Source organism: Delphinapterus leucas, unplaced genomic scaffold (genome assembly GCF_059928025.1).
Source record: "Delphinapterus leucas isolate spDelLeu-1000000601 "Yukka" unplaced genomic scaffold, BTC_Dleu_Yukka2 spDelLeu_asBTCV2_sq25, whole genome shotgun sequence".
Taxonomy (NCBI): domain Eukaryota; kingdom Metazoa; phylum Chordata; class Mammalia; order Artiodactyla; family Monodontidae; genus Delphinapterus; species Delphinapterus leucas.
Genome location: NW_028322234.1, coordinates 7,916,218 through 7,935,553, shown reverse-complemented (window position 1 = coordinate 7,935,553; position 19,336 = coordinate 7,916,218). Strand labels below are relative to the sequence as shown.

The window sequence follows — 19,336 nt, the reverse complement described above, 5'->3', positions numbered from 1 at the left end:
TTCCTTTCCCAGAGGCCTGGCGGGAGGTACCCGTGGCGCCCTCGGTCCTGCTTCCAGAAGGAGCTCGAGGGGCCACTCCAGGTAGAGGCTGCAGAGTCCCCCTCGAGCTCCTTCCGGAACCTCCTGTTTCTGAGACACCACCCCCAGCTCCCCTCTCCACCCCCCGCAACACTTGGTGCTGAGATGGGTGTGCATTCCCAGCAGGCCCTCACCTTCCAGAGCTCCTCCAGCTTGTTGATCTGCTGGGCGGTGATCTGCCGCGCCCGCAGCTGCTCCTGCTCAGAAGGGATCTTGACCAGCCAGGACAGGAAGCAACGGTCCTGGATCAGGGGCTGCCACTGCGAGCTGTCCCAGTTAATGTCCTTGAGGCTGCTCTGACTGGCACAGGGCTGCCTGCAGAAGCCCCGAGGGTGGGGAGAGCCCAGGTAAGGATGACCTCTAGCCCCCCAAAGGCTTACTGCCTTTAACCTCAAAGGGGCGTTTTCCCTACATTTTACTGTATGAGCACATTACCTTTAAATTGTTAGGAATAAATTGTGTGTCCCCACACACTTGAGCTCTGAACTCTTAAAACTCAGAAGAGACTTTGCTTTTACAGAATTGTTTTCATGATTTAACCAGAACACACCCCAAAAGGGTTACTTGACATTCCCAGCTCTCTAACAAGCCCCAGCCCCCCGAACCTCCTTACACCTCGTCAGTCGGCAGAAACTATTTTAAAGCTCCATGAAGTCAGAGCCATGGAGTGGCTGAGTCTTTGGGGAAGATGACTGGGGCTGAAAGGCAGTCCCCCAGGGAAATCGCGGCCCTGCCCTCACCTGCATAGCAGCACCACAACCGAGTCAGCCTTGGCAGGGATGAAGCCGAGGAGGAAGACGTTGCGGCAGCCGCAGTTATAACACTCCAGAACCGTCTCCCCCAGGGGCCCATCCTTGTGCAGAGTCACCTCTTTGCATTTTGCCCTCACGAGGTGATTTACAATGTGGCTGAAACCAGGAAATGATAAATAGTTAACACCCGAAGTTTGGCTTTTCACCACTTCCAATTTTCGAGCTCCGTTAAAAGTTCCGGTACCGTTCACGGTCCATTAGCAGGAGTGGTCACACCTCATCCATCTGGCATCCCGGGGGACCAGCCCGCCCCTGAACTGGCTCCCCACGGAGCACAAAAATCAATCCGACTTGAACCATTTTTAAGGAAAACTTTCCTAACACGTTTCACACAGTTCCTGCTTTTTTCTCTCCCCCCCAGTTCCTGCTTTCTTAAATCCAACTTATTGGACCTAAGTGAATCTAACGCTGGGGCCAAGGCTGCTGTCCTGGAGAGGCAGGAGGCTCGCCCCTTTCACTGCTCCTCTGCTCGTTGTAGTTTCTCTCCTGCTCCTTTCAAAGTCACTTCTCATGGCCCCTGTGCCTGCTTCCAGGAGCAACACCCCTCCTCATTTGCTACAGGCCAGGAAACCTGATAACCAAATGTATTAGAAACCTGAGGACAGTAAAAAATACCGAGTAGTGGGGCTCAGGGCTACTCTCCGGAAGCACAGGGCCAGCCCTGAACGGTCTGAAAGCCCCACCGCCTCAGCTCTTTCCTTGCTGCGGGTGGCCAGGGCTCTGACGCCTTTCTCATTTCCGGGACATGGCTCACCTAAACCAGGGCCTGAGTGCCCCAGCCACAGAACTCTACCCTCCGCCACGCCAGCCTCATTCAGGGCCCACGGGTGGTGCACGGTTCTGCCTCAAGCCCTCCCAGCCCCCGCAGCGATCTGCAGCCTGGCTGCAGGTTTGTCACACGCTGAGCATGCCTGCCAAGCCTCCAGCCTTCCCTGCTGCCGCCCTCACATCACCTTGGGAAACCCCTCCTGTTCAAGCTTCGGCTCAGATGCCAACATCTTAATCCTCTCTGGCCCCACGAAGACTGTCAGATTACCTAACTAATCATCACTGCTCTCCGTACTTCCAAAGCCACCCCTCCCCCCACCCCTGGGCCTTCTACCAGGATCAGTGATTTTCTCTTGTCTTTTCTAGGCCCACCTCACTCCATTACACTGGCAGCTTCCTGAAGGCGAGTGGCTGTCCCTTCACCTTCACAGTCTGACCTTGCACAGAACACACAATCTGGCTGGCCGAGTCTGTTTTCTCTTAGAGGCCCTCCGCTCACTTCCCTTATCTTGGCTCTGCTGACCGGAAGCTGGGGTTGCCAGCCAAGGCAAGTTTTATTTAACTGCTTTTCCTGCAGGAGAGGAACTAATGTGAACACGGTAACACTTATAATTACCCAGAAAGTTCGGAATAATGGTATACCAGTCTCTTCTGGTTATTCTGAAGATGCTTTTCCCTTCAAATCTCTAAAAAACATCAGCTCCCTTTCTTGCCTCACTCAGAACCCCACAATTCGCATTACTAACTCCAAGGTGACACGAGATCTGACCATTCTGTGTCCTCGGCCACAGCTGCCAAAGGCACAGGAAGGGTACGGGCTCTATGCAAATAAAGCTGCCTATGGAATTTTGTCACTTTATTTCTATAAAACATGAACCTCAGAGGAAGATGCCACTTTCTTGCAGGCGACCTGGATCCTTGCCCCACGGAGACTCTGCTCTGCTTCCCTGTGGTAATGGAGTGAGTCGCTGCACATCATGGCAGCCTTGGAGGAGCCACCAGGACCAGACCCATGCCAGTGGTGGAGGCTGAGGAGTCTCACCACTCGAGCTTAGCCAAACGGACTCTCCCCTGGAATCCAAGCACCCTCACAATGCGGGTCTCACCCCAAACACAAAACAAGGGACCTAGTCACAGCTGCTGCTGATCAACAGCAGGAAGGGAAGCCCAGAGCCGACGGTCAAGTGAACTTAATTTAATCTGATGATTCAGGATCTGGCCCATATTAGCCTCAGAACTGCTCTGATGAGCTAAGGCCAGAGGGAGCCTTCTCAGGAAGCGGCTCCCATGGATGCCCATTACTGTCTTGGGAACATCCTCCCCAGGCACCCAGTAATGAAGATGAACGGGCGTGCCAGGAGCTCATCTTGCAGAAAAATATAAATAAAAACTGGGAAAGAGAATTAAGCCAACCCTACTTGCATAATAAAAAGAACCACAGAGAATAAATCAAGGGTAAATACATTAAGGCATTCACACACCACCATCTGTTTCAAGTTAAACCAGTCACAGAGGGAAAAAACCAGGTTTGTTAGCATGCTTTTATATTGTGCTTTGCTTCAACATTTCCATAATTTACACACAAATCTGAGCACAGCACTGATTAAAGACACATGCGCGGTTTGATTATCTACCTGCCAGAAGTATTTCCACGTCCATTACAGAACCACTTCTTGCTGGTATTACAGTAAACCACGCAAGCAGGATCGTGTATTCCGCAGTAACTAAAAAAGTCAAAACATCAACAGTTAAAGCTAGAAGACCACTCTCTGGTTTTAATTTGGCAGGATGTAAAATTCTTTCCTCTTACAACATTTTTAAGCTTTTCATTAAACACATACTCAAACCCAACGATCCCACTAACAAAATCCAATCAGTTAACTGCAGAGGCTTCCTGACCCTGTGAACGCAGGAAAGGGTTTAGGGGTGCTGTGGAGACTCCTCAGACAGCAGCAAAGCCCCTTCCAGGGTGAGGTGGGGGTGGGGGGGTGAGAGCAGTGCAAGGTACCAGGTGAGCCCAACAACGGAGTCCTAAAACCCCCAAGGTGACCTAGTCACTCCCCTTGGCCTCAAGTTTCAGGAACCCTGACTTATAAGCAGGGAAATCGGCATCCCTAGCTCTTCTGGGCGCACAGAAGGTAAGCTGAGACCACGCTGCGTTCACAGTGCCTCCCATGCTCCAGCAGAGGGCGCCCTGCTCCTGGGAACACTCAGCTCAATCCAGCAGCGGAGGGTCCTGGGGTACAGACTGAGCTCAGCTCACAAGGAGCACCTAGGGAGAGCCCCCTGGCCTCCCTTTTCTGAAAATCAACACACCCAAAACAAAAATATTGGCTCTCCACAGAGTTCTGTATGTGGATGAAGCCAAGACTCAAGTCTCAAATGAGAATGTCCTCTGGCCAAGAACCTTCCCTGCAACACCTCACGCCAGGGGGCTCTCCCTACTCCACTCCCCAAGGACGGCAGGAGTGCGACGGGGTGTGCAGACTTTAACGACCTGCAGCTTCACCAGGACCACTTCACAGGCATATTTGGTACATAACAGGAACGCGAATACATAAGTAAAAATGTACTGTAAATGAGAGTGAACAAAGAGCCAACAAAGTAAAAAAGTGTGCCCACCAAGCAGGGAAAAGAGCGGCCCTCTGTCTCGTGATGGGTGCAGACCTCAGAGGGGCACCATGCCCAAGGGGCAGGCAGAGCTGAGTAGAGGCCCAGGCCCACTGCCCTGACTGGCGGGGTGCCCTGAGCAAGATCATTTCACCTCTTTTGGTCTCAATTTCCTCATGTGCGTGTAACAAATAAGCAAGAGTAAGTCCAAACACGAGGGGTGGGTCCTCCTCTAGATAAGAATTCCAAATTTGGTCAACACGCAGGTCTATCCACTGACTACTCACTTCCAATTTTTTAGGAATCTTCAACGCAACAAGGAGGCAGATGTTTTAAAGAAGCCTACAGTAATCTCTTTGTAAGAGAAATCTTAGCTGCTCTATTCACCCTCCAAATGCTCACCCCATGTGATGAGTTCTTTCTGATACGTGAGTGGGGCAGGTACCGGGTAACAACCCAAGGGCCTGAGGAAGGCAGAGAAGGGGAACCTTTCCCCCTCCAGCTGGGAGAATCAGGGATGACAGAGGGTGCTGATCCCATTCGCCTGCCCAGTAATAGGGACTTATGTGTGTATAAAGGCTTGAGCAACCTCCTTATTCCCAAGGACAGTGTTTCCAAGTGTCACAGTCCATGGTCTTAGAGGGGCCTCTGTAAAGTTAGCAAATGCATATAGAATGTGGATGCTCTGGGAGGCGAGTCCTCTCCTCCACTGAAGGTGCTCACCTGCAGGCATGTATGGGGAGATCCTTCGTGTAATAGGTATCTTCCTCATCTTCTTCGAAGTTCAACTCGGCCAACAACTGGCTAGTCTTGGCCACACTGTCATCCACGGCCCCGTTCTGCAGGATGCCCTCAGGTCCACCGACCTATGGCAGAAGGCAGCGTCACCATGAAAGACTGCAGCTTCCGGGCCTCAGCCCAGGCACATGGCTTCTCCCCATATAAGCAGTCATGGCAACCTTCCCATGAAGCACTGGCCTGCTCTCTACTGTGCAACAGTTCAGCGTCTTCTGATTTGACTTTTCATACTCTCCTCTTCCCTATCAAACCTACCCGGCCAAAAACAGGGCACAGGTGGCTGAGGTCATCCGCCCTGCCACCTGCACACCCAGGCCCAACCCCATCTAGCCATAGCGCCATGACTACAAGCAGGAAGCTGAGGGCCACAAGAAGATGACTTTTTACAAACCAGATATGGTCCCCCCCGCGGACAGCTGCACAAGGGTCCTCCTCCTTTAAAGCCTAAGCACCAGAAGTAAAGGTTGTGACCCCTGCAGATGTGGGAATGCAGTTCTCTCGTTAGTCCACATACTTCCTTCACTGTCAGTTCCCCTCTCCAGAAGGCAGCCCTTCTTAATTATGAATTAGAAATTGAATGTTAGGATAATCTTCCAGTTTCAGGACACAATCTTACTAAATGTACCCTTTATATGTCATAACAGCAAAAACATACAAATAGGCAACTTTAAATAACTAAGCGATGAATTTCACAGGCACCTCTGCTGAGCTCACACATCCATTCACGAGTGCACAGACTCAGCTTGTCCGAGGGAAACAGGTGCTCCTAATGCTGCCCCCGTAGGAACTGCCTCCTCAGACAGCAGCCAACAGTCCCCATCATGGTCCCCATGGGCCACAGCCCACACAAGGCTGGGTCAAGCAGTGGAAGCATCATGCGATGAAAGACGGGAAGGAGTGACAGGAGCCCCAGGGCAGGCACCAGGTTTCTCTGAGCTGTGAGACGGGATCAGACACTGACTGGCCTGCCACGCAGAGCTGGGAAACCAAAACCCACACCCACGCCATGCGGGGTCGGCTCAGGCCAGTCCCTGTCCACTGCTCCAGTCACCTATATGGGCCTAAGGACAACGGGTCTCCTGAGGGGGGGGCGCATCCCAGAAACTCCAAAGGTGCATTCAGGTTGTCAAGGAAGCCAAGAACCCATTACAGGAACACGTGTCTCTGTAATGGTCTCAGCCAGATCAGTACCCCATTTCACTGTGTCTGCCACCACTTTAATATACTATCTTTTTTTCTTAAGATTTTTTTGATGTGGACCATTTTTAAAGTCTTTATTGAATTTGTTACAATATTGCTCCTGTTTTATGTTCTGTTTTTTTGGCCCAACAAGGGATCAAGCCCACACCCTCTGCACTGGAAGGCGAAGTCTTAACCACTGGACCACCAGGGAAGTCCCAACATTTTTTCAGAAGGCAACAATCAGGTTAAATGCAAGAAGACTGTATGCTTTGTTTGGGGGAAGTTTTTTTTTTTAAATGAAAAATCAGTATTAACTTTTGGATTTTAATGTAATGAAGACAGTATTATTAACAACATCACAAGCACCTCTTTGTAAATCCCTGACCTCCTTTTTAAAAAAATTTTAAGTGGTTCTGTGGCGTTAAGTACATTCACATGGTTGTGCAACCACTACCACCATCCATCTCCAGAACTTTCTCATCTTCTCAAACTGAAACTGTCCATTCCCCCTCCCTCAGCCCCTGGCAACCTCCACTCTACTTTGTTTCTATGAATCTGACTACTGTAGGGACCTCACATAAGTGGAATCATACGGTATTTGCCCTTTTGTGACTGACTTATTTCACTTAGCATAATGTGCTCAAGGTTAATCTATGTCCTGTGTCAGAATTTCCTCCTTTTTTAAGGCTGAATAATATTCCATCGTATGGACACACAACATTTTGTTTATCCATTCATCAGTCAGTGAATACTTGGGTTGCTTCCACGTTCTGGCTGCTGTGAATGATGTTGCTATGAACATGGAGTACGAGTATCTCTTCAAGTCCCTGTTTTCAATTCTTCGGGGTATATACCCAGAAGTGAAGTTGCTGAATCATATAATTATTCTATGTTTAACTTTTTGAGGAACTGCCATACTGTTTTCCACAGCAGCTACACTATTTTATATTCCCACCCACCAGTAGTGCACAAGGGTCCTAATTTCTCTACATCCTTGCCAACACGTGTGATTTTTCTGTTGGCTGTTGATAGTAGCCATCCTAATGGGTGTGAGGTGGTATCTCATTGCGGTTTTGATTGACACAACCTGGATTATAATGATGCTAAATATCTTTTCCTATGCCTGTTGGCCATTTGGGTATCTTCTTTGGAGAAAGGTCTAGTCAAGTACTTTGCCCATTTTTAATCAGGTTGTTAAATTTTTTGTTGTGCTTTGTTTGAAAATATTTTAAACATTTATTTATTTATTTAGGCTGCACTGCGTCTTAGTTGCGGCACGTGGGCATGTGGGATCCTTAGCTGCGGCAAGCAGACTTCTTAGCTACAGCATGCGGACTTCTCAGTTGCAGCATGCGGGCAGACTCTTAGTTCCCCGACCAGGGATCGAACCTGGGCCCCCTGCATTGGGAGCATGGAGTCTTACCCACTGGACCACCAGGGAAGTCCCCTTTGTTTGAAATTTTGATAGCAAGTTACTACTTCAAAAAGTTACCTCTCCTTTTGGCAACACTTCTCCTGACACATGCAGCGGCAATACTGGGATGAGGCTGCTGACAAGGGACCAAGACACCTCTCAGTGTGACTGCCTCAGCACACACGTTTGTTTTCTGAAAGTGTGTGGCCAGATTATGGTACCTGGATTTCACTTCATGGCAGTGAAAGAGCCACATATATCATGCTATAGGGGAGGGCTGAGAGGGTGTGGGCCACAATCTCAGGCTCAGAATGGTATTTACGTTTTTAAATGGTTGGATTAAATATCTAATAGTAGGTATTTGCTTCTTGTCCCACAAAGCCTAGAACATTTACTACCTAGCACTTTAAGGAAATGCTTGCTGACATTTCTCCAAAGAAGACATACAGATGGTCAACAGGTACATGACAAAACGCTCAATATTGCTAATTATTAGAGAAATGCAAGCCAAAACTACGAGGTATCACTTCACACCAGTCAGAATGGCCATGATTTAAAAGTCTACAAACAATAAATGCTGGAGAGGGCGTGGAGAAAAAGGAACTCTCCTTTGCTGTTGGTGGGAATGTAAATTGGTGCAGCCACTATGGAGAACAGTATGGAGGTTCCTCAAGAAACTAAACATAGAGCTACCATATGACCCAGCAATCCCACTCCTGGGCATATATCCGAAGAAAACTCTAATTCGAAATGTACATGCACCCCAATGTTCACAGCAGCACTATTTACAACAGCCAAGACATGGAAGGAGCCTAAATGTCCATCGACAGAGGAATGTATAAGAAGATGTGGTACATATACATAAAATGGAATATGACTCAGCCATAAAAAAGAATGAAACAATGCCATTTGCAGCAACATGGATGGACATATCATATTATCATATTAAGTGAAGTCACTTATTAACTGAAGTCAGACAGAGAAAGACAAATATCACATGATATCACTTGCATGTGAAATCTAAAAAAATGAAACAAATGAACTTATTTTCAAAACAGAAATGGACTCACAACTATAGAAAACAAACTTATGGTTACCAACAGGGCTGATGGGGGGATGTTAATTAGGAGTCTGAAATTGACATATACACCCTGCTACTATAAAATCGATAAAACAACAGGGACCTACAGTATAGGGTGCTACATTCAATATCTTGTAATAACCTATAATGGAAAAGAATCTGAAAAAGAATACATATATAACTGAATCATTTTGCTGTATACCCGAAACTAACACAATATTGTAAATTAACTATACTTCAACTTAAAACACGGTTGGGGGACTTCCCTGGTGGTCCAGTGGTTAAGACTCCACGATCCCAATGCAGGGGGCCCAGGTTCGATCCCTGGTCAGGGAACTAAGATCCCATATACCGCAACTAAGATGGCACGCCTTAGAGAAGCCCGTGCCAAAATAAATAAATAAATAAATAATTTAAAAAAATAAAATAAAAAATGGTTAATTAAAAAAAGAAAAGAAAAAAGAAAATGCTTGCTAACTCCTAGTCTAGAAGAACTCTTAAAATGTCTCATCAGGTTGTATAAACTTTTATGTGTAAAGAAATATCCTCATTGATATGTGAATCTTTACTTTCCTGAAACATAAAAATTAGTATGTGGAGTAATACGGGCACCTGCGTGACACCAGGTGCCTTCATTCCACCCACTCCTGCTTCATCTCCAGGCCTCAGATCCCACACTTCATCTCCCCTCACAGAGGGAAGAGTGAACCAGCAGAGGGCACATCAGGAATGTGTGAGGCTCTTAACAGAGCCTGACCAACCATGTGACGACCCTTTCTCTGCATCACTCATACCCCTTCGGGCTTAATAAGGAGCAGGAAATCTAAATCCGTTCTAGGACCTGCTCTAGGAACTCTCAAGAGACAATACAATACCGACACAACACAAGGTCAGATGGATTCTCCCTCACCCCCCCACTGAAGGCAGGGAGACTAGAGAGAGAGGAGTCCAGATTCCCCAGTAGGCCCTGTAGCTGTGTGGCTGGGGGGCGTGGGTGTGTCCCTCCTCACAAGTACTTACGCACACCTACACACCACATGCACTTGTCCAACCCCTGCCCAGCCCCACTCCTGCCCAGCTGTGACCTGACCACAACACAGACTTCTATAGATGGCTTGTTAGTTTCTCCCTCTACTTTCTGGAAAGTTTTAAGCTAAACATTAACTTCAAAAATACATTTGACCTTAGCAACTGTAATTAAATGAGTTAAAGCACTAAAGAGTGCCTGGCACAGAGAAGGCCCACAATCCAAGCCAGGCGACGTAATGGAAGAAGGGAGGGGAGTGTCCTTGTCTGGCACAGGACTGAGGTTATCAACCCATCACCTCCAGCCAGGACCCCTGGGTCCTGCTGGGCTCAAGAGGGGAAAGTCCTCCCTGCACCCCTGGCACCAAGCCCATCCCCAGGCACCGTGTCACTGGGTCTAGAAAGCGAAGGAAACAGTTCCCCCTCCACCCCTGCTCTGGACACTCATTATTGAAGTCCATCTATGAGCTGCTGAGCTGATCAAGGTCTTGCAGAGGTTTTCTGCCCAGAGAGTTTCTTACGACCCACTGCAGAACTCAGTGCACCTCAGAACAGCAGGAAGAGAGGTCACTTCATTCCCACAAAGGAAAAGCACATCAGTTCAAAAATTACCACTAACTGTGCTGGTAAGAACTTTTAGACCATAAATTTTTACCCCAAACCTCATAAGCGTCATACCACTCAGCATGAAATAGACATTCCTGTCCCTCAATCCCAGACTATGCCAATGTCCCAGGGCCTTTGCACTCACTATCCCCCTGGCTTCTACACAGATGGCTCCTGGTCCTTCAGTCCCAGTCCACAGGGCACCTCCTAGGGAGGCCTCCCCTGACCCTATCTGAGAGGCACCAGTGGGGCCAGCTCTGCCGGTCCTGCTCCCTGCTCTGACCCCCGCGCCTAGAACTGAGCCCACACCCCAGGAGGCTCTCACAGTGTTAGCTAAATGAACATATCTTCTCAATCAAAATATAAAGGTTGAGATGTAAAATGACATCATTTATTCTTTTCTTCCACAACTTAAATAAAAAAGAGCGAGTGGGAAATCGCCTTTCCCTCAGGTGACCTGAGGCAGAGAGGAACTACCAGGTCTCTGAGCCCTGCCTCAGCAAAAGGCTAACAGAAGATCCGCTCTCCCTCAGCTTTTGAAAAAGTTTCAAAGCTACAGAGAATGAATGACCCACACACCCACCATCTGGATCCACCAGCCACTCACATTTTGCCACATCTGCTCTCTCCCTCTCTTGCTCTGCACACATATGCACACATGTGTTCACACACACATAGTTTTCTGTTCCTGATCCATTTCAGAATCATAGGTCCCAGGACAAGGGCTTTCTCCACACAACCACAATATAAACATCACACTCGGGAATAATGCTGATGTAATACTGATATCTAATACACATAGACTCATTTTCCCAATGTTCTAATAATGTCCTTTACAGTTTTTTAAATCCAAGACCCAGTTAACAATTACACATTATTTGTGATGTAATCTCTTAGCCTTCTTTAATCCATTATTTTTAACCACAAGAAATCGTTGAGATTTGACCATTTTTGACCTACAATGAAGGGAACTTCACATGGTCCCACCCAACACAGCAGTCCCTGAGCTTTGGGTTAAAGGAGTTCTACCTGCCTCCCTCTTTTCAGTAGACCCTTGTTTTGACCAAATGCTAAGTCCACCCCTGCCGTTCATTTCAAAGCTCAAGAATATCCTCGACCTGTCTGGGGTGTCTGCAGCTCACCCTGTGCTGCCCCTGCCTGCCCAGCTCTGGGGTCAGCCACTCGCAAAGGAGCTCACAAACTGACATGGAATCCACCCACACCTGCAGGGAGAAGCCAGGCTGTGAGGAGAGGTTCAGTCCAGAAGGCAGGACACCTCACAGGACAATGACCTGGACCGGATCCTGGCTCAGTAGCATGAAAAGAAGAAGAGGGAGGGGCTGCCCAGAAGAGCAGGGCTGGAGACGTGACAATCAATCACATTAACACTAGATCTCACGGGGATCCGGACCAGGTAAATAATCTGACTGTGGAGAAAGGGAAGCCCCATGTATTCAATATTAGATGATCCTGAAAAACTACTGTTGGTGCTGTTTGTCTGACCACAGCAGTACGGCTATGAAGGAAAGATGCCCTTTTCATGTTTTTAGAAATGCATTCTAAATAGCATAAGTCTAAATGGTTGAGTATCACTGTCATATGGCTCAACCTCAGAAGAGTGAAATGACAAGTTGGATTTGCTTTAAAACACTTCAGCAAAGAAAAAGAAAAAAGAGAGAAAAGAAAATCTTCACAACCATCAAATCAAGAAGACAGATGGGCAGGATTTGCTTTATCTACTTATACATGAGAGAATTCCTAATAAACATTTTTACACAATACAGGTGGACAAGGTGGCTGCCTGGAATCTGTGTTAGCTCTGCAGAGCCATGCACTTGAAAGGAGAGATGGAAGATGAGCACAGCTTGTACCAAATGGCTTCTGCCTCGGGATGAGGCAAGCAACCCCTCCAGGTTCACTGTCAGCCCTGGCAGCTGAGCTATGCGAGGAGCTAGAGTAGATAGGAAGGTGCTATCCTCAGTCACGACAAAGGGCTACTCACAGCTCAGCAGGCAGCCTAAATCAACTGTACTGTCTAGAAGCCGTCCTGGCAACAGTCCGCAGGGATCCTGAGAAACCCGGCTCAGTTGTCCAACTTGCAAGCTGCTAGTGGACCAACACACATAAAAAGGCACAAGGACCCTAAGCCAGCCATGGGATCCCAGGACCCGGCATTCCTGTTATCAGAGGAAGTAGGATTTTGCCCTCAAGGAAAGCTCTTCCGGCAAGAAGAGTTCAAAGCCCCCCAAGACTGGGGCCCCATAAGACTTGGAAAAGGGAGCACTAAAGACCCGGCCCGACTCACTGCCCCCTCTGCACCTCCCAGGCCACATTCTGCTCTGGGTCCCACTGAACACAATGGTCATCTTGGCCCTTCTCTGTGAGCTGGACTGTCCTATACCACCAAAAGACCACCCCTACCACGCTAACCACCACAACTGCCCCTCAGTTGAGAGCCACTGCCCACAATCTGCCCCTCCAGCCCCTGCGCACAGCGCTCTGGTGGGGCCTCTCCCTCCTGCAAGGCCTCTCACCCAGCTCTCAGGGCAGCACCTCCAAAGGTCTGCTGACCCCCTACTCACACCTCCCATCCAAGGGGAGCCCTGCCTCAGCCCAGGGGGATCCCGGGCCCTGATGAAAACCATCAGACAAGAACTCACGCCTGCTCTAGAGGAGTTATGAGGACTCGGGGACAACGGGGTGCTCAGCGCAGTGACGAGCATGTGCCTGAGGAGGAGTGGCCACTGTGGCCACCTGGTACTGTGGTAGTTCACACATGTGCGCACCTGAGGGCACACATCTGACCCCAGCGCTCTCTGCCTGAGCTCCCCTTCTAGCCTCAGCCAAACTCTACCAGGTCTCCCTGCCACCTAAGGGCCCTTCCTCTCAAGGGAGGTCACGGCACCCCTCAGCAGCAACACAAGGCTCCAGGATCCAGCCCGAGCCCCTCGTCGTGGACAACAGCCCTTTTCCCTCCATGCCAAGCCCTGTGCCCAAGTTGTTCAGGGTGCACTTCCTGAACAACTCAAGGACCACCACTCAAAAAGGCTTTTTTCCCTTTCCCTCCTCTGGGCCCTCACTGTCCCCAGGGTCAACTGCAGACTGGGCAGCACCTGCCATTTCTAACAAAGCAGCTGCAGTTGGCAAAGGACTCACTTTGACTCCCAGTGGGAGTCAGCCCTCCCCAAGCACAGCAAGACAGTGAAACAGAAGTACTGAGAGGACGGGCGTTGAGAACCAGGCTGAGGAGGTCAGCCTGAGAGTCTGTGCAGAGGGAACAAAACAAAACGTGAACAGACACATGAGGGCTCCCAGGCTCACCACATGAGCAGTGTGGCCAGGCCTCAGCTCCTACCTCTGAACCCCAGCACAGAACCTACCTAGCACACGAGGCACCATATCTCCCCAGTGTGTGGCCTGGAATGGGAAGCGCGGGGTCACCCGATCTCCCTACCTTAGAGCTTTAACAAGAAACTACCAAGATTAGAAGGAGCAAAAATAGAAGAGGAAAGGAAAGGTGGCATGAAAGAGAACTCAGGACAGTGAGTGACTGTTGGGATGGCTACACAGCCCAGTGAATTTACTAAAAAAAAATGAACAAAAAAAACACAAAACACTGAATTGAACACTTAAAAACAAGAGGCCTCGGGAACTGCCTGGCGGTCTAGTGGTTAGGACTCCGTGCTTCCAATGCCAGGGGCCCGGGTTCAGTCCCTGGTCGGGGAACTAAGATCCTGCAAGCTGCTTGACAAAGCCAAAAAAAAAAAGTATGTCTTACCTGCTTATATCTATGACCCAGATCAAGGTGTGTGAAATTGTAAAAATTATAAAAAACAAACAAGAGGACTCTGGTATATGACCATACCTCAGTAAAGCTATCATTTATTTATTTTATTATTACTTTTTTTTTGGCTGCGCTGGGTCTTCATTGCTCTGCACGGGCTTTCTCTACCTGCGGCGACTGGGGGCTACTCTTCATTGCGGTGCACAGGCTTCTCACTGCAGTGGCTTCTCTTGTTGCAGAGCACGGGCTCTAGGCACACGGGCTCAGTAGTCGCGGCTCGCGGGCTCTAGAGCGCAGGCTCAGTAGTTGTGGCACACGGGTTTAGTTGCTCTGCGGCATGTGGGATCATCCCGGACCAGGGCTCGAACCCGTGTCCCCTGCATTGCCAGGTGGATTCTAAACCACTGCGCCACCAGGGAAGCCCAGTAAAGCTATTAGAAAGATGCCTCTCTTTTTTGGTTGTGGGAGCTAGATTGATAGAGAACTTTGTTCTGCTGTTAATATTGGTATTGTATTAGTGTTACCTTTTCCCCCCAATCATGCTGAATCTGGGTAACAAAACTAATTGGGTAAATAGAGTTAGGAGTTATTTCGCTTATTAAGCAGTAACTGACACGTAAGCCCTCCCTTTCGGGGGTTGGGAACCAAACGCCAGAAATCCAATAAGAGGAAAGTACAGGTAGAACACATGCCAGAGCTCCTGCGAGGTTAGCAGCATCTCACCTCCAATTTTCTCAAGGCGTACTTATGTCACAGCTGTACTGAGTGTTCACGGAACAAAAAAAGGCCGACTCAAATTTTAAACTCACCACTTTTAGGAACCCCGGAACGATATGGAGCTCACTCCTCATCATAAGCTGAGGGCCAGGAAGCAGAAGATGATCTGTTTACCTGGACAATCAAGGATATGCTGGAACAGCCTTCCCTGACTTCTGAAGGCAGCAGGTTTTGAAGAGTAGGTAGCAGCTCTTTATAATTTTATAAATTGACACACAGCAATGTACATAAACACCGGTGAATCCATCAATAAAGGTAACAAACACATCCATCACCCTCAGTCTCCTCGTGCCTTTGCCATCCCTCTCTCCTTTCCTCCCCTCCCCACAACCACTGATCTGCCTTCTGTCACTGTAGGTTACCTAGCACTTTCTAGAGTTTTATATGAACAGAATCAAAGAGTATATACTCTTTTTTAAGTGCATCTTTCACTCACTGTAATTATTTTAAGATGCATCCATGCTGCTGGCTGTATCAATGGTTCATTTCCTTTTTTTTGTTTGGCAGTGTTCCCAACTCTTAAGATTTTCACCATAATTCCAATGTTTGGAGGAAACACGATAGTAGCAACAGTCAAGGGGAAATATTCCAACCAGGCAGACCAGAAGGTCTGTAATACCAGCTATTATGCAAAGGACTTCCAAAATTACCTTTCCCTGCCCTTTGAGGGGCAGGGGAAGGGGCCAGGAAAGGGTCAAATACCCCAAAGAAAACTGTCCCTTTATCTTAAGGACACCTGTCAGGGCTTTGATAAATATCAGTTTCAAATCATAAACAAGAAAACAAGTGTTATTGGAACCAACCCAGAGCTCAGCAGGAGTCACCTCTGCCTGCCATTCTCCCACCCTGGCCAAGACACACATGTGTTACCTCAACAAACTTTCAGATAAAACCAACTGTGCAAAACTGGCAGTCAAGACTGATATCAAAAGTGGCTACACACCGGAAAACAGTCTGGCAGCACCCGAAAAAGCAACAGGCAGTTGTTACCATACCACCCACCAATTTCACTGAAGGCTTACGTCCACACAGAAACCTCTACACAGACGTTCACAGCAGCATTTTCCATAACAGCTAAAAACAAAAACAATTCAAATGTCCACCGACAGGTAAGTGGATAAACAAAATGTGGTCTGTCTGTGCTGTGGAATATCATTCAGTCATAATAAGGAATGGAGCAGATAACATGCCACAACATAGATGAACCTTGAAAACATGCTCAGTAAAAGAACAAAAGACCACATACTATATGTCTATTTATATGAAATGTCCAGAGTACGTAAATCCAGAGATAGAAAGATTAGTGGCTGCCTGGGGTTAGAGAAGGGAGGACTGACAGGCTAAGGGGTGCAAGGCTTCTTTTATGGTGATGAATATGTCCTAAAATCGACTGTGGTGGTGGCTGCACAACTCTGAATGTACTGAAGTCACTGAATTGCACACTTTGAATGGGTGAAGTGTATGGTATGTGAATTCTACCTCGGTAAAGCTGTGAAACAAAAGCGGTTGCCCAGCACTTGACAATCCACAGCCACTCATCCAATAAGATAAAATCAAAAGGCACTCAGAATAGAAGCCCAGGGACTTCCCTGGTGGCGCAGTGGTTAAGAATCCGCCTGCCAATGCAGGGGACATGGGTTCAAGCCCTGGTCCGGGAAGATCCCACATGCCGCGGAGCAACTAAGCCCATGCGCCACAACTACTGAGCCTGCTCTCTAGAGCCCGTGAGCCACAACTACTGAGCCCACGTGCCTAGCGCCTGTGCTCCGATACAAGAGAAGCCAATGCAATGAGTAGCCCCCGCTCACTACAACTAGAGAAAGCCCGCACACAGCAACGAAGACCCAATGCAGCCAAAAATAAATAAGTATAAATATATTTACTTATTAATTTAAAAAAAAAAAAAGAACCCAACTAGAACTCAGAGCTGCTCCAGGCTTGCTGTTTTATAGGCTACAGTTTAAACAGGATTTCCAATAAAACGATTACCTCTCACAACCCTGAGCTGCCACGGGTCATGGCACACTGCTCAACCAAGAGATCTTTATCCTCAGCCTTCCGGACATGCTGGACACAAATTACAGACAGCACTATCTGGTCTATCCATTCATACATGAGTCCAGATTTCACGTATGTTTAAAAGTAACAAAAATATAGCTGTTATCCCCATTTTACAGCTGTGGAAACAGGTCTACAGAGTATGAAACTACAGGCATTATCATGAGCCTCCAGCGGCTCATTAATTTCTCCATGCAAACTCTCCCCTCTCTCCTACCTTCCCCCACCATATGTAAACAAAACCGAAAAAACATACATATGGTGCACACCTGTTCTCCCTGATGCCCCACCCATCAAGCTTCTATTTTTAAGGAAACTGGGGTTGGCATGAGTCAAATGTTTTCTGCTTCTATTAGGGGCTAAAAGAAAGTCCAGGTGGGTGGTCTACCCACGGGAATGACTCATCCAACTAGAATGTAAGCCCCCTCCTCCAGGACAGGGTTTGAGCTCACTCTGGCTGAGGATGGGTTAGCTCCCCGCACCCTGGCAGTGGATCCTCTTGCTAAGGGACACCTATGACAAGGTGAACCCTATAGCTCCTCCCTGGCTGAGAATTCAGGAAAATAAACCTGAGGGAGGTGCCAGGCACAGGAATGGAATCTGAGATCCACAGGAAGATGGCTACATTCCTGGGGAGCCCAGCCCAAGACCACTGCCAGCCCCTTCTCCCACCCCGGGGCAAGGACCCAGGTCCAGGAAGTGTATGCCCAACACACTCTCGTAACACAAACCCAGATTTAAAATAACTGAGCAGCCTTCGTTAAATGTTCACATTATTAAGAACAAAACTTTCTGACGTGGCAGAACCATTTATATGAAACCCACTACCACTGCCCCATTGGAGGAACAAACTCAAAACCAACTTTTCCAAGGCAGGGCTGTGGAGTTACGTAACAGGTCGATTTCAGCAACAGGCAATGCAAGAAGGAAAAACAAAACGCAAACTGCTTCATGAATAATCTTAAAAGCCAGAGAGTGTGGGGTTCTCGATTGGATGCAAAAATTCCGTGTCTGCTAGGGAAGCCTCGACCCTCCTCTCGCCAGCATCCCAGGGCCCGGTGAAATTTGAACCCCGCCGCACAGTGGGCATGAATGGGGGCGGGGGTGCCCCGATGGCTGCGACCACAGGTAAGGGAGTGGGGCAGGGCGGTCGCATCAGCCAGAGGGGGAACCGGAGCAGATCACCCCGGAGCTGGTTTGAGCAGGGCACTGACCCAGCTGGAGGAGAACTCGGGGACAAGTCGCCCCCAACCTGGCCATAGACGGACCTAGGGCCGCTCACCTCGGACAGGCCCGGAAGAGGACTTGGGACAGATCACCTAAGACCCAGCCTGAGCTAGGTTCTGAGATCACTCGGACGCAACCAGAGCGGAACTTGAAGGAGATCTACTCGGGTCCGGCTGGAGAGCGGAAACTGGGGCAGGTTACTCCGGGCACGTCCTGAGCGGGAGATGCCCGGCCAGGTTACTCCGGACCCGGCCGGGCTGTGGGACCCGAGCAGATCAGCCCGGGACCGGCTGGAGGGGAAACGGGGGCAGGTCCCCGACCGCCGAGGCCCGGCCCTGGCTTCCGGCGTCGCCATGTGCCGCTCACCTGCGCGTCGAGCTGTCCGGCCGCCGCGCCCGGGCCCGCGCAGACCGGGGCCCCAGCGCCGCCACCTCCGGGGCCGCCGGGGGGCGTCTGCGTCTGGCTGGGGAGAGTGAAGTCGGTAAACTCGAACTCGGAGCCCTGGGTGTCGGCGCCGAGCAGCTCGGCCTCCTCAGTGTCCAGGAAGGTGAGCGTCTGAGAGCTGGGCCCGTACGCCTCCACGCTCATGGTGCCGCCGCGTAGAGCTCTCAGGCCGGCTCCACACCTCACTCGAGCCCGCCGCCGCGCTGAGGCCTAGGCCGCAGGCCTCGGGCTGCCGCCGCCGCCGCTGCGCCCGCGCCCGTGAAACGGATCAAAACGCCCGCCGCAGAGCGAGCAGGGTCGAGAGTCACGCCCGCCAAACCGCCGCCGCTGCCGCCGAGCCTCTCAGCTTCGCCGCTTCCTTCGGAGCCGCCCGCCCTCGCAGCCCTCGGCAGGAACCGCCGCCACCGCTGCCGTCGCTGCCGTGCGCGTGCGCGTGCGCGAGCCCGACGCCGGCGCAGGTGCGCGTGCGCGAGCCCGACGCCGGCGCAGGCGCGCGCACTCCTTGAGGACGCCTCCAACAGCGCCCGGACTCCCGGAGCCTAGCGGGCCGACGGGACGCGCAACGTGCACGCGTGGGGGGCGGGGCTTCCAACTGCCGTCTCAGCAGACGCTCCAGTACGTGGTCCCGCCCCAACCGCTGCTCTGTGGCGCTAGGGCAAAGGTTGGTTGCG

General features: G+C 49.8%; 1 protein-coding gene across 4 annotated transcripts in view; it reads right to left on the bottom strand.

The window, feature by feature from the left end:
- The window catches only part of UPF1 (UPF1 RNA helicase and ATPase), a 36,022-nt gene extending 16,996 nt beyond the window's left edge, over positions 1–19,026 (bottom strand). For 2 of the 4 annotated variants that reach the window (XR_016391477.1, XM_022558284.3), the window contains exons 1-5: positions 18,588–19,026; positions 4,992–5,134; positions 3,293–3,382; positions 819–986; positions 213–393 (exon numbers count right to left, since the gene is read on the bottom strand). Coding sequence is in view for 3 of the 4 variants with exons in the window: in XM_022558284.3 (XP_022413992.1) it covers positions 213–393; positions 819–986; positions 3,293–3,382; positions 4,992–5,134; positions 18,588–18,809 (804 nt within the window). In the remaining variant the exon portion in view is untranslated. The remainder of the gene's footprint in view (positions 1–212; positions 394–818; positions 987–3,292; positions 3,383–4,991; positions 5,135–18,587) is intronic. The other 2 variants (XM_089905314.1, XM_089905315.1) reach the window with 2 other exon arrangements.
- Positions 19,027–19,336: the final 310 nt, after the last annotated feature.